Source organism: Tarenaya hassleriana, unplaced genomic scaffold (assembly GCF_000463585.1).
Source record: "Tarenaya hassleriana unplaced genomic scaffold, ASM46358v1 Cleome2, whole genome shotgun sequence".
In the NCBI taxonomy this organism is placed as follows: domain Eukaryota; kingdom Viridiplantae; phylum Streptophyta; class Magnoliopsida; order Brassicales; family Cleomaceae; genus Tarenaya; species Tarenaya hassleriana.
The window spans coordinates 2,603,564-2,617,253 of NW_010965372.1; the positions used below are offsets into that span (position 1 = coordinate 2,603,564).

General features: G+C 39.8%; 2 protein-coding genes across 5 annotated transcripts in view; one reads left to right on the top strand and one right to left on the bottom strand.

Moving 5' to 3' along the window:
* The window catches only part of LOC104811851 (PAP-specific phosphatase HAL2-like), a 3,350-nt gene extending 447 nt beyond the window's left edge, over positions 1 to 2,903 (top strand). Inside the window, exons 2-5 of the mRNA XM_010538699.2 lie at positions 1 to 77; positions 759 to 1,440; positions 1,576 to 1,950; positions 2,565 to 2,903. Coding sequence (XP_010537001.1) covers positions 1 to 77; positions 759 to 1,440; positions 1,576 to 1,879 — 1,063 coding nt within the window. The 3' untranslated portion in view covers positions 1,880 to 1,950; positions 2,565 to 2,903. The remainder of the gene's footprint in view (positions 78 to 758; positions 1,441 to 1,575; positions 1,951 to 2,564) is intronic.
* Positions 2,904 to 3,688: 785 nt separating this feature from the next.
* On the bottom strand, positions 3,689 to 13,538 carry LOC104811852 (trafficking protein particle complex II-specific subunit 130 homolog). Of its 4 annotated transcripts, none has more exons than XM_019202451.1 (21): positions 13,259 to 13,537; positions 12,204 to 12,433; positions 11,732 to 11,913; positions 11,195 to 11,378; positions 10,849 to 10,939; positions 10,358 to 10,518; positions 10,075 to 10,164; positions 9,806 to 9,967; positions 9,491 to 9,552; positions 9,153 to 9,243; positions 8,577 to 8,740; positions 8,190 to 8,403; positions 7,081 to 7,626; positions 6,778 to 6,990; positions 6,243 to 6,633; positions 6,058 to 6,148; positions 5,858 to 5,942; positions 5,525 to 5,714; positions 4,833 to 5,125; positions 4,310 to 4,403; positions 3,689 to 4,087 (listed from the first exon to the last, which is right to left on the bottom strand). In XM_019202451.1, the coding sequence occupies exons 1-21, from the start codon at positions 13,320 to 13,322 to the stop codon at positions 3,909 to 3,911; spliced, it is 3,777 nt and encodes a 1,258-aa protein (XP_019057996.1). In that variant the 5' UTR covers positions 13,323 to 13,537; the 3' UTR covers positions 3,689 to 3,908. The 4 variants fall into 4 exon arrangements, with proteins under 4 accessions (XP_019057996.1, XP_010537003.1, XP_010537002.1 ...); XM_010538701.2 differs by having other exon boundaries at positions 4,310 to 4,400; positions 4,833 to 5,128; positions 13,259 to 13,536; XM_010538700.2 differs by having other exon boundaries at positions 4,833 to 5,128; positions 13,259 to 13,535.
* Between the last annotated feature and the right edge of the window lie 152 nt (positions 13,539 to 13,690).

Sequence of the window (13,690 nt, forward strand, 5' to 3'; positions counted from 1 at the left end):
GAAGCTTCTCCTTCCCTCCTCCAATGGCGGCGTTCACGTCCAGTCCAAGGACGATGATTCCCCTGTCACCGTCGCAGGTTTCTCCATCTCTCTACTGTTTTACCACGTATTTCTTCGCCTTTCCCGCTGTATTTTCTGATGATTCGTTTGATTTTGGGATTTCTTTGATACGTTTGTCTGATTTTTCTGTTTGGTAGATGGGTTTCTGCGGATTTAGATTTTTTTTTCGTTAAAACTGCGGATTTAGATTTGTTTGGCCAATGATAAAGATTTTGGGAGTATTGGTAATTTCGGATGATATCTTGTATGGTCAGAATGGTTTGAGTTAAGAATCATTTGTTACTCAATTTGCGTAAACTTACCACAAAAAAGCTTTGCATCATTCCGCCATTTGGTTCAGCGCGTCTGAATGTTGAAGGTACTCTGGTTTGGGTTTTTTGCTTTCAAATCCTCCACACTAGCAAGTATGTAATTGAGTTGAATGTTTGATGACATCCTATTGTTATGATGATTCAATGTTGTTGGGGAATTCAGCTCGTAGTCGAAGACAATGATTCGAGATATTTAGATCTCTGGAATTCACAAAAAGCAAGATACTTAGGACTAGATTGATGTGTTTTGAACTTACAGTGTTTTTAATGTAAAGAATTAGTAATTATGAGCTTAGCATTCTGCTGCCAGACTCTGCATTGATGAGATTTGAGCTATTTCTTTTGTTGCAGTTAAGTTTTTTACTTCACTAACTTCACTGGTTTCAGATTGGAGTGTTCAAGCAATCGTCAGTTGGGTGTTATCAGAAGTTTTTGGGGCTCGGAATGTTTCGATTGTTGCTGAGGAAGACACCGAGACTCTCTCAAAGGCCGATTCATCTGGTCTATTGGCAGCTGTCTTGGACACGGTTAATAGATCCTTGGCTGAAGCCCCAAGATATGGCCTTCCAAAGCCAGATAAACCCCTAGGGCCCACTGAAATCCTCGAGGCTATCGGTCGATGCAACTCAACTGGAGGCCCCAAGGGAAGGCACTGGGTGCTTGATCCTGTCGATGGAACGTTAGGGTTTGTTCGTGGAGATCAGTATGCCGTAGCGTTGGCTTTGATAGAGGATGGAAAAATTGTCCTAGGAGTACTAGGATGTCCTAATTATCCGACAAAGAAAGAGTGCCTAAGCAACGGTTGCCATCAAATCATGTCAAAATTGCCGGGACCAGTATCAGATAGATCACAAAAGGGATGTGTCATGTATGCAAAGAGAGGGAGTGGTCAGGCGTGGACACAGCCTTTGCTTGGTGGAGACCAAGAGCTAGTGTTTCCAAACTCCGCAAGTCTGCTTAAGGTTTCTTCAGTTGATGATCCAACCCTAGCGACTGTTTGTGAACCCGTGGAGAGGGCAAACTCAAACCACATATTCACAGCCGGACTTACTAACAGCATGGGGGTTAAGTGTGTAATGTTCTTTTCAAGTCTATACTTTCAATACTTCTACATCTCGCATGATCAATACATGAAGTGATCTTGTTGATCACATATTTCCTTTTGACCTCCTTCTGATACGATCTTGAAACATTTCCTCTACAGAAAGCAGCCTTTGCGAGTCTATAGCATGGTAAAATATGCAGCCATAGCCCATGGAGATGCTGAGATCTTTATGAAGTTTGCTCACTCGGGATACAAGGAGAAGATATGGGATCATGCAGCTGGAGTTGTGATTGTGGAAGAGGCCGGTGGTGTGGTGACGGATGCTGGTGGGCGATCCGTGGACTTCTCGAGAGGAATCTACTTGGAAGGTCTTGATCGGGGAATCGTTGTATGTTCTGGAAGAGCTCTGCATGAGAAAATTATCGGTGCTGTTTATGCTAGTTGGGACTCTTCCAATCTCTGAAAGTTCATTCCCTCTCGCCCCATATTCAACAAGTGCAGCACAACTGAGAGTCTGAGCCTCGTTTTGGCAAGGTAAGAATGTCTTGTTCTCCTCAAACTTTGTCTCATAACTCATTTTTTGGTTTTGCACGCGTAAAAAACCCGAGATTGTAAACATAAGCTGTCCTCTTAGAACTATGCAATCATCTAAATGATCCCATAACTTTAGTTCTGTGAACTCAATTATGTATTGAATTCTAGGGAGAATTCAGAAATGGAAAAGAGATTTGGGAATAATTTTCTGTGTTATTTGCAAATGATCAACAATTACAAATATTTATACTATGAAAAATAACCTAAACCGAATGCTAATCCAATACTCTCTAATAGTATAGTATGTACTTTTGGTACTTCTGAAGATTGCTATTCTAATGCTCTCAATACTTGGTTTGGTTGTAGGGGTAGGTCTGAACCATCATTTATAGCACGAGCCTCAATATAGCTTTTCCATTGTGGTTTTACATAGCACATGTAGTTAGCTGATTAAGGCATGTGCTTGGGAGCAAATCCAGTGTACATCTGATAGCTTTAGTATCCGTGTGGTGTTCAATTTCGAACGAAATGATATCATTTTGATCTGTAGTACCGTGGAAATGTTAATGTTGAGATTTAAAATCTTTACCCGTAACGCGTCAAAACCATTGCAGGGCGAAGAAAGGAGCCCCTGGGAAAACAGCCTTGCGATGAAGGGGATGAAGGAGAAAGTATTAGTTACAGAAGAAGAGCGGTAAGAGTTTGATGGTAAAATAAAGCTGTGTATCGTTTTTTTTAATACTGAGCCTCGTTTTGTTAGTATTCTTACGGACGCAGGTATTATATTTCCTATCTCCGATAGTAAAAAACTATTTGTTTTCCTTTGTACCATTTTCGGTAGTCAGAACGATGTTTTGGCAAAGTACATCGTAAAGCTATTGTTTACTTTTAACTTGTAACTCTCCTCCTTTGGGGTTGGCCACTCTACGTTATATTTCGAACCTGCTTGATCAGCCAGATTTTTCTTTCACACATGTTCTTACATATCTCTACTTATTGGTGGTGGTATGTAGTACACATGTGTTAGTAACAAAAAGAAAAAAGGAAGAACGTGCCAGATTTTAGCCAGCAAACGATTTTGCCGTGAAATGTAGGAGTGGGTATAGGTTGGATTGGATGCTCGAGTTTTTTAGTGTTCGATTTTGATTTTGCTCCCTTTGGGTTTTGTATCGTATTATTTGAACTCGGCCTTGCGGGGTCACGTACCTCCGGTGAAGGTTTAGGTATTCACGGAATACTTGGTCGAGGAAGCAAGTGTGAGAGGGTGAGTCGAGAGTCAGACCCGAGAGGGTGAGGCAGGCAACTACCGAGGTGAGAGATTCAGGGCATTGGAGGAGATTGAGACGCACCTGATATGAAATGCGAGCGGATTCTTAAATGTCTGATTTCGAATTTTTAAACGAAACTGAATTCTGAAAAAAAAAAAAAAAAAACTAAACCAAACCCCTTGCTCCTCCTCTTTTCCCTCTACTTGATGAATCCAAACTCAAACCCGTGGTTCAGTTACCTACGTTCGATCTCAACTCAAACCCATGCTCGATCTCATCTCCACCAAATGCTCAAATTTCAAGTACTGTAGAACGGCACAGCCGAACCCTTCTACTATCGCATTTTAATATAATCTTAGTATTTGTGGATTCACGAATTCTTTTTTTGTGATTGTCTGTGTTTACATTTGCATATAATGAGTTCACCGTGGCATGGCTCGGTTTAGCAATTTGCGTATGATTGTTTAAGAGATTTTGAACTTGGCCAACTTATGTATAAAAGCTTCTATCGTCACAATGGGCAAATTGGTACAAAGGAAAACAAATCTGATATTTTGCTACAAAGGTCGAAAATGGTACAAAGGAAAACAAATAGGTTTTTCTCGAGCAAAAATCTTGAACCGAAGGTTAAAGTGTACGAGAGTGGAATAGTTCTAATAAGATTTGTTGTATAAATAGAAAATGGGAGGTTTACTTGATTGGGACGCAGAAGGAGGAGCTGAGAACGGGAGGCAAGACGCAGACTAAATGAGGCCCCGGAGGGTTGCAACTTACGTGGGATTCGTCTATGTTTGGCAACCCGAGATGAGGTGGACGGACGTAACCAGCCACCAACGGTACACATAATATCGAGATCACTATTCTCGATCCTGTAATCACATAAAAACCAAAACTATCAATAATAACACGTTTTACGGGTGAAGCTAACGAGACCACAATATTTTGTTTTGTTATTCATCAACGAGCTGTGTAAACAGATTCCAGTTTTTTAAGGTAAGGCAAAACAGTTGGGGATTTGGAGTGTGTAATTCCAGTGATACAAAAAAAACCCTAGTGTCCAAGTGTGCTTACAGCAAAAGAAGGGTGAGTACCTTGTTCCCTTGAGAGCAAGACATGGCCTCGCTTCCTACCCGCTATCATCCAGTTGTCGGAATTCGCATTGACTTCATACAACACCTCATCCTTCTGTCCCGGAACATGAAAATTTCCCAAAAGATTAGATCAGTGACATTAATTGGCATTTCAAACATATACAAAGCATCTCACCAGAAGTTATGCAACTCGGTACTTTCACTGATTAAAAACTAACTATATTTGCTAAACTAAACATGGAAGATGGCGAAGCTGATGATGATGACAACAATAATGGCAGTCTTATAGTCTGTGTTAGTTCCACAATTCGGCAAATATGAAACTAATGTTAGAGAACAACCTGATTGATGACCTATGAATTCCTCCTACTCGACAGTAAGACAGCTCCTAATAATGGTAACGTAATTGACACAGGAAACTATATCCAGGAAAATATGGTCTAAAACTGATATAGCATAATTCGAGGGGGGAATAACTAATGCTAATCACATGATTAGTAGATATATTATTGCCATGACTTACATGTTCCATGGCTTCACTTCCTTCAAGATCCTTCAACCTTTCAACTCGCCACTTCATGGTAATAAGTTGCCCCACCCTCAGCCCATCTGAAGGAAGCGGGAGAAAACCAACAGCCAAGCAAGGATCGAGCACAGGCCGCTGCAAAACAATGGCACTCCTGAAGACCAGCTCGAGACTTTCAGTATCAGTAGCAGAGCGATCCACATCCACAGGCCTGTGTGCTCCCGCCGCTCTATCACCATCAACTCCGTATTTGATGTTCAGTATGCTATCTGGTTGTTGCAACTCTTCTCCTTCTGCGGTGCAGAGTCAGTTTGTGAAGCAATATTTTCCAGATACAAATGCAAGCACGTCTTAAGCTGCTGCTCAAAAGTGACAATTCAAAAATTTTGAAAATTTCTTATATAAAGCATCATGGCCGAAATCAGATTACTTAAATGAGCAAGAACTGTGAAGTCGGAAGGCCACATATTAACAGAAAACTAACGAAATGGATATAGCAATGCTCTGTGCATCACTTTTATAGCTCTTCCTCGCCACATCTATGGAAACATTACGTGTTATTCTAAGATCAGCAAAGTTCTTGGATCGCATATTAAGGTATGAGTTTTTTATATAAAGTACTGTACCAGTAAAGGTGAATTTATAAGATGGGTGTCACAGTAAGAGTGATTCATAGGGAAGAGGAATACCTGTGGACACATTCTTACGTGAACATATGCTGAATAGAAGTCCTGCTCTGGATCCGGGAGAAACAACAAGTGGGAAGAAGTTGGAAGTTGGTCTTCCATCACTTTGTCCGGTGTGGACAAATCCGTCTTGAAGGTCAAGCCACGCATCATTTACTATCAAGTTGGCCTTGACTAGGGATTGTAACATAACCTGTCAATAAGACTGACTTGATGACCACTGATACTGAACAAAAATGTAATTCCATGAACCGGTATGAACAGTAATGTGAGCACTGAGCTATGAATAGAACCAAGGATAAGAGTCCGTCGTTTTGAAAGAGATAAAATAACTACCTGCAAAACCAAAGTTCCGTCATTGCATTTGTTTGCAACCCTTGTTGTCACATGGAAAGGGTCAGTAAAGTGTACGGCTATGGTTCTGGTCATGACAACAAAACAATGCAAGTTCAGAGATAAATTTGATGTAGAATGATTATCATCATTCGGATAAAAAAGGATTGGTCAACAGGGCGCTCCAGTGTAATTTGTTGTACCTCTCAAATATCTGGTTATGACAGACTCCAAATTCAAGTTTCAAAGCTATCGTTCTCATTCCCTCTAGAACATCTTGTTTCAGCGGATTGACTGCCCACAAGATAGAAATTCATCAAGCCTATTCGTAGTAATTGGATGTGAGGACAAACATATCAAAATCAAAAATTAAGTTTTCATTGCAAACCTGATGATGACCCTCTGGCAAGTTCCTCACCCAATGCACGAACAGGGACCCACAAAATCGAGTTCACATCGCTCGCCCACTCTGGGAACACTATTTTACCACTGGAGAGATTTAACAGCTCGCAATCTTTTTCAAGAGAGACTGTACTACCTTTTGCATTAGCTTCATCTTTTGATGTTTTGACATGATAATCTTCGTCTGGGTATCTCTCCATCTCAATGCCATACGAGTCTTCAATCTTTAGTCCTGGACCAGTATCAATATGCAATGCAGCGCCTTTCAACGAGTAATCTATAGGACGTACTATGATACCAATCCATTGGGCTTCATTTATTAGAAAGGCAGAAGATATGGCAGCGGCTAGATCCACCAGAGGTCTTGGATTGGAAATCTGAAGCGTAGATGTTCGTCACATAATGGAAAAAAAAGAAAAAAAAAACATGTCCAAATAGCTGATTACTAGTGATGCAAATTAATTACAGATTATTTTGCATATCTGCTAGTTGGTAATAATTTCTTAGATAGAAGATTCTACCTTCAGGATAGGTCTGGTTGGCTTTTCATAACTCATGAAATCATCACTCTCTACAGGACCACCCTTGGAAAAGCTATGAGATCTGAATCTCAAATGCCCAATTTGTCCTGTAAGAACACCCAGGACATAGGAACCAGGTTTCTGTGGAGGCAAAGCAAAGGTGATGGCATTTTTCCCAGGCTTTAGCACTGTTGCAGCAGAACTCTTTAATGCCTGAAAGTCAATTGAAAGATTTTCTAAGCACTTGCAACTTTGAGAGAAGCATATAACTAGAACGAACATCCATGCTCAACGGAAGCACACCTGACCACCTTCATCGGTGTTGTTTGTGGCTACCAAGGTCAGACTAAGTGAATCAAGGGTTATATCATCAGGAAAGCCACTCCACACAGTAACAGATAGAGTACCGGGGTCTCCATCGCATAATTGAAGTGGAGGGCCGGGATTTCCAGAAAAAGTGATCAATGAGGACACATCTAGTGGCACTGGGTTCTTCATTTCACTATGAGCAAGGCTAACAACCTCCGACTGAAAAGCTTGCCGCTCCTTCAGTGTAAACAAACTCTTGTCCAGTGAAAGAAGTCTGACGCAAGATGATAGGTACCCGGCTTGATCACTGAGAATCTTTTGGCACTCAGCTAAATTGGGTAAGAAATCTGCCAATAAATCTTGCCATCCTTCACCAGCATAAAGAGCACAGACTTTTTCATAAGATTTTGCAGCCAAGTCATAATTCCCATGCTTGAAGCAGACAGCTGCAATTTCACCATCAAGAACGACCCCGTGTCTTTTCCACCAAGAACGATGATAGTTCTCCGCAGCACCTTTAGTTAGATCAAGGTATTTTTTCTGCAATAACAATAATTATATCTGAGGGGCGGTTGGAAAGGAGATCAAAAGGGCGATTCAGCTTGAACAAAAGCTGCACCAAACCATAAATCAGTAAGTTGATGCCTAAAACTGGATGCAGGTTTATGATCCTTCAAAAGCTACAGGACACTAAAAATTAAACAGCTGGGCAAATGGACACATATACTTGTGAAGATCTTAAGAATGAAAAAAGATAAAGATAAAGGACTATGTGATCCATATGATGCCGCTTCATTACTACACACCTTTGATTGACAGGCAAAGAGATACTGCCTAAACTCAAATTCTCTAAAAGAATCATCTTGTACAATCTGTGTCAGTTGTTTGTTTCCGGGATTCAGCAGAGCAGCACGGTCATCCCCATTGTCTAATCCTCCAAACTCCCTCTGCTTTCCAGGTGCATTAACTGCATCATAGTCAATAGATAAAAGATATTTTGATCAGAGGAAATTCAGGTGAATAAAATCGTTGTCTAAATGAGCAACAAAGTCATTAACTCAATCAAATTAACATAGAAGAGTGTGAATTGCCAATTATGATACCTCGAAATCCTGCGTGGATGACAATGACTTCGATAAGTCAAGATCTGAAATTGTATGGCGCAGAGCATGCTCAGCAGCAACAAAAATTTCAGCAAGCCTCATCGGCCGATCTAATGGGCTATCAATATTTCCAGGTGAAGAATTTGTTCTTGTCATGGCATTTGCTTGTAATTTAACTGGTGAAAGTTTTCTTGGGGACGCTTCTAAACCTGATCTGTCAGAATACATATCAATTTAGTTTCTCGAAGAACACCAGAAGGGAAACATTAGCAATAATTATTCTACAGGGACACAAAGAAAGAGATTAACAATTCATTTACCAAAAGAGAAATTGACATTTGAAAATATTAAAGAGCAAATGATGGTAGAATTTCTTAAATTTCATACCCATCAACAATGCTTGACCGTCCGTCAAACATTTCAGGCAAATTTCCAGCAGAGAGAGAAGCCCTTCTTCGGTTAGCTACACGTAGAAGGACAGAGGGCTCAAGTGGTAAAGGTTTCCGCTGAATACCGAAGTGCTTGGTTCTCGAAGTTTCTTGAAGAATCACCTGTACCATAATCAGGGAGATCACTAATTTCACCGGCAAATAAAATTATAGAGCAATAGATTTCACTGTATACTACTTTATCCCGAAAACAGAACCTTAAAAATGCATTTAGCAGGGTGGCAAACAATAATTTGCTTGTTTATGCAAGCATTAAAAAGAAGGGTCGGCTTGACTCAGCAGTAAGCCGCTTGCCGTGGGGTCTAAGGTCACAGGTTCGAATCAGCCTCTCTGCATAAAAACAGGGATAAAGCTTCCTAGTATATTCCCCTCCCCACCACCCCACCAGCTGGGAACTCGAGCTGGGTTGGCCTTTTATGCAAGCATTAAAAACTTGTTGCCATGTTTCAAATATGATTGGAACATATGGTAGTGCTTTCAAATATCAAATTCATGAGGCATATGCAGATCATACCTTTTCTTTTTCAAGCACGACAGAGGAAGCATTGGCTGGAAGAGATGGCCAAACTGCTGGTTTAGGCCATGGAAGCATGCTGAGGCAAGCACTGCACAAAAAATAGCAGAAGGCTTAGTTATTCTAGATCAACACAACGCATAACCCATTAAGAATCTGGAGATAAAGATGTTCAAATGCTTTTGGAACAAAGAGCAGCTTTTCTTGTCTTTTTCCCATGTGCGAATGCAACATGAGATTCCAACACATGAGGTCAGTTTTTGCCTCAGGGAAAGCATTTGGAAGTACTCTTTCTGACTTACAGTAGATAACATGCTAAAACAGAAATGAAATCCTACCTGTTTAATGGACTTCTTTCTATGTCTGCTCCATATCCTATTAGATATCCGAGTCTCATAAACTGTCATGATCCAAACACATTAACTGAGTATGAAACTTAAATATATATATGATTTCCAGTATGTGAAGACTGCTAAACAATGCACATAAATATTAACAAAGTGTAACCTAGAGAAATGCCACCTTGTAATACATATTCTGCAGAAACTCCATAGGAGTTAACAGAAATAAAACAGAACAAGCTTTACAATAAATGGTAAAGGAAACAAGGTTGCCATCTAGTTTCCAACTTTCAAAAGAAAGGGGATATCTACCTTAACCCGAGAAAGAGAATAGAGATCACCCTGAACACGATAGAATTCCTTCTCAATATCAGGTGCAACAGCTCCATCGTGGTGATGAGAAGCAGTTGCATAGATCAGAGACAAACAAGCTGTAATTACCCAAACTTCGCGCATACAAAAGGGCAGCACATTCTACCGAATCCCAAACAGAAGAAGGAAAACAAGGAAACAGAGGTAGAGATCAGGTCAACATTCTGAGATAAGTTAGTAAGCATTTGCTTAGTTATGATATTGAGTACCTCATGTAGGGTCAAGGCCTTTGCAAAACTTATAACAAAAGAATAACCCCTTGATGCAACCTCAAAAGGGCGATTCAGCTTGAACAAAAGCTGCACCAAACCATAAATCAGTAAGTTGATGCCTAAAACTGGATGCAGGTTTATGATCCTTCAAAAGCTACAGGACACTAAAAATTAAACAGCTGGGCAAATGGACACATATACTTGTGAAGATCTTAAGAATGAAAAAAGATAAAGATAAAGGACTATGTGATCCATATGATGCCGCTTCATTACTACACACCTTTGATTGACAGGCAAAGAGATACTGCCTAAACTCAAATTCTCTAAAAGAATCATCTTGTACAATCTGTGTCAGTTGTTTGTTTCCGGGATTCAGCAGAGCAGCACGGTCATCCCCATTGTCTAATCCTCCAAACTCCCTCTGCTTTCCAGGTGCATTAACTGCATCATAGTCAATAGATAAAAGATATTTTGATCAGAGGAAATTCAGGTGAATAAAATCGTTGTCTAAATGAGCAACAAAGTCATTAACTCAATCAAATTAACATAGGAGCTAATTTATTGGGATTTCAAATATTCTGATACGGGTTGCTTAAACTGCTGAAAAACTGAAACATAAATCAATCATCCCGTAATCAAAATATTGAGTTAAGCATATCTGAGAATAAAAATGATACTTATATAGAAAGAAATAATATCTGGAAACATAATTATATTAATGAAGAATTTGGAAGAAACTGCTATAATATCTGATAGAGAGAGGAAACACACTAGTTTCCAGATAGCACAACTCTAGCTCATCATATTCACGTAGTGCGTCTTCATGAAGGTGGGCCATCTCAAATATGAAAGCCAGACTTTCCTGAAAAAGAAATTGACTATTATGACATTTAAAAGAATGTGGTAACTTTCAAGGGATGTAACTACACGAGTAAGAGATGGTGCTTCAATGTTTTTAGAAGTAGGATTTTTCTCATACTTGATACTTCTACAGAAGATATCAAAAGGATCTTAGGTGAAAAGAATATAAAATAATTGAAAAGGGTTCATTCAGTTATAACAGCAATTGCTCTTGCAATCACATTCACTTTTTCAGAAATGTGAGAAGAGAAATTACCTTTAATATGAAAAAATTGCAAAAGTTCCAAATAGGCATGAAGCGCTGCTCACTGAGCTTTCGTATCTCATCCTCATAAAACTGAACGCGCCTATCCAGTGTATTCTTGATGCACTCGGTAATCTTTATTTCTAGATCCTCCCAAAAATTTGCTTCAGGGCCATGTATATCCAGCTTGCAACACCTGAAAAACATTTCCAGAACTTCACATTAGGACGCTTAGATGGCATGCACAAACTGCCTCGATGAAATATTCCTGATAAAAAGTGAAAGAGAATGTGAAGCTTCTAGCCCTTTTCCTTTTCTGCAAGTAAATTATCCAAAAGTAAAACCCCTAAATTAGTAATGGTAATGCTAAAGAAGCCTAGCTTTTAAATCTAGCAGAACATAAAAATAACAAAGGGACAACTGTAGAGAGCCACACAAATTAGTTTTTGTAGGTGCATATCGAATCTTAGTTGGATCGGTTAAGCCTCAGTCAAGATTTCATATGGTTTTGGTTTTCATTCCACCGATAATGAAGAAACTAATGCTCACCTTTCCCTCTTTTTTGAGCTGAACTCAACTTCAAGCTTGGCATATACTTTCTTGACAGATTTAGTTGCCGAGTCGTTACTTGGGTGAGCTCTAGATACAAACACAATAAACCACTCCCTCTCGTCATTTTGAACAATTAATTTTAGACGTGGTTTCAGAATGTTTTTAAACTCGTCAAGATCCTGCAAGGCCAAAAGAAAAGGTACATTCTCAGAAGAAGCAGAACAGATTGACAGCCAAGCCTCATATGGAATTCAGAATAAAGACATGGAAATCATAGGAAATACAGAGGTATATACTATCTAGAATAGGTTTCATATTTTTTATTGCAATGAAAAACAAAGAAGAAACACCACCAAGCACATTTGATTGATGATCCTCACATGTCAATGGACCATATCCATTTTGAAGAAGGAAACACTGAATTAAAAACATAATATTAGGGAGAAATAATATAATTGAATAGTAGTACCTCACATGTCACAAGAACTACAGTTGCATATGGTTCTCGAAACCAGAATAAAGATTGCTCCTGTGGGAATCGGCTACGAAGTCTTGCATCTGTCGTCAATATGAATTCAACTGGCAAGCTCTCCACAAACACTGAATTTCGAGTCTTATTGTTCAAGAGCGCTCTTTTTAATGGCTGATGTTCTTCGAATGAACTTTTAACCGTAGGCCACAAATCACACACATCTTCAACTGGGAAAAATAAATTAGAGGAGGCGTGAGAAGGATGATATGAAAAGAAAAGCTTCAATGAAATAGACGACTTCTTAAGCTTGGTAAACAAACAACAAGAACAAGCAGAACTAGAAGACAGTAACACCGTGTCAATAATAATCATCACACCACTCTCACCTGGGTATCAATGTCTGCAGGTCAATTCAATAAGAGACCAACTATTTTTTTAACACATTAAACTTCAACGTATTGATATCATAAAAATGTTCTCATCAACCATATCCAAGTCATCAAATTTACTAATTCAATCAAGCACCCTTCACTTAGGCCAAGCATCAACACTAGGTATCTCATTAAAGCCAACACAGACAGGATGAAGATGCACGCATAATTTAAACCTCAAATGAGGGCAAAAAATCAGCAAGATATCACGTTATCTTATGGCCTGAAAACCATTGTAAGTCAAAATGCTTTCGGAATGCTTCGAACTGAAAACTGAAGACATTTGATCTTCACATTCTGAGAGATGTTCCATATCCACTCAAAAGTTCAGAGTACCTACACGCATTCCTGAACTCCAAGCTCGCGGAAGTTACAATTTTACCGTGTTTCAACCGACTATAACCATACGCTAACGACAATTCCAGACAATTTTTGTCATTGAATAATTCGAGCTGAAAGCCAAAACTACCGATTCAAACCCTCAAATCACAGAATCCGACGACAACAAATGAGACTGAATTTCAGATCCTGATCGTTGGAACGATGAGAGTGTATCCAAACAACGAATTGAATTGCAAAACATCTCCCTAGAGAAGAATCGATCACGACTAAGCAATTTACCGGCGATTACGAGGCGATCGCAGGAGCCCTTGATCGTCTGGAACTGCGCCAGGTAGTTCGCCATCTCCGTCGCCGATCTACACGAACCATACGGCGGTCCGTCAACGATACATACACCCACCGATACGTACAGTGACAGGGAAATAGATCTGAATCTAGTGAGCTCAGAGTATTGTGTTACTAAGGAAGAAGCGAGGTCCTGGGAATCACCATTCCGGAGATCTAGTGAATTCGCGGTCTATGGTTATCAGATTTCACCCTGACCGTCGGATCCTCGGCTTTGTTCCTAAGTTCGTACGGGAAAAAGATGCAAGTAAACCCTTGCAAAAAGAACCCGAGGCACTGACTGAGTGCCGTTTTGACAGACTAATAACGACATGTAGTTTAACTATTCCGGTAACAAGCCAATTACACACGAGGGGGGGGGGGGGC

Bases quoted from the DNA above. Each gene is read 5' to 3' on its own strand.
- LOC104811852 (XM_010538700.2), bottom strand. From the start codon at position 13,322: ATGGCGAACTACCTGGCGCAGTTCCAGACGATCAAGGGCTCCTGCGAT. The intron at 7,627-8,189 runs GTATCATAATTG...TTGTTATTGCAG, and splicing joins CATCCACGCAGGATTTCGAG to AAAAAATACCTTGATCTAAC. The intron at 5,129-5,524 runs GTATTCCTCTTC...TCTGCACCGCAG, and splicing joins ACGTAAGAATGTGTCCACAG to AAGGAGAAGAGTTGCAACAA.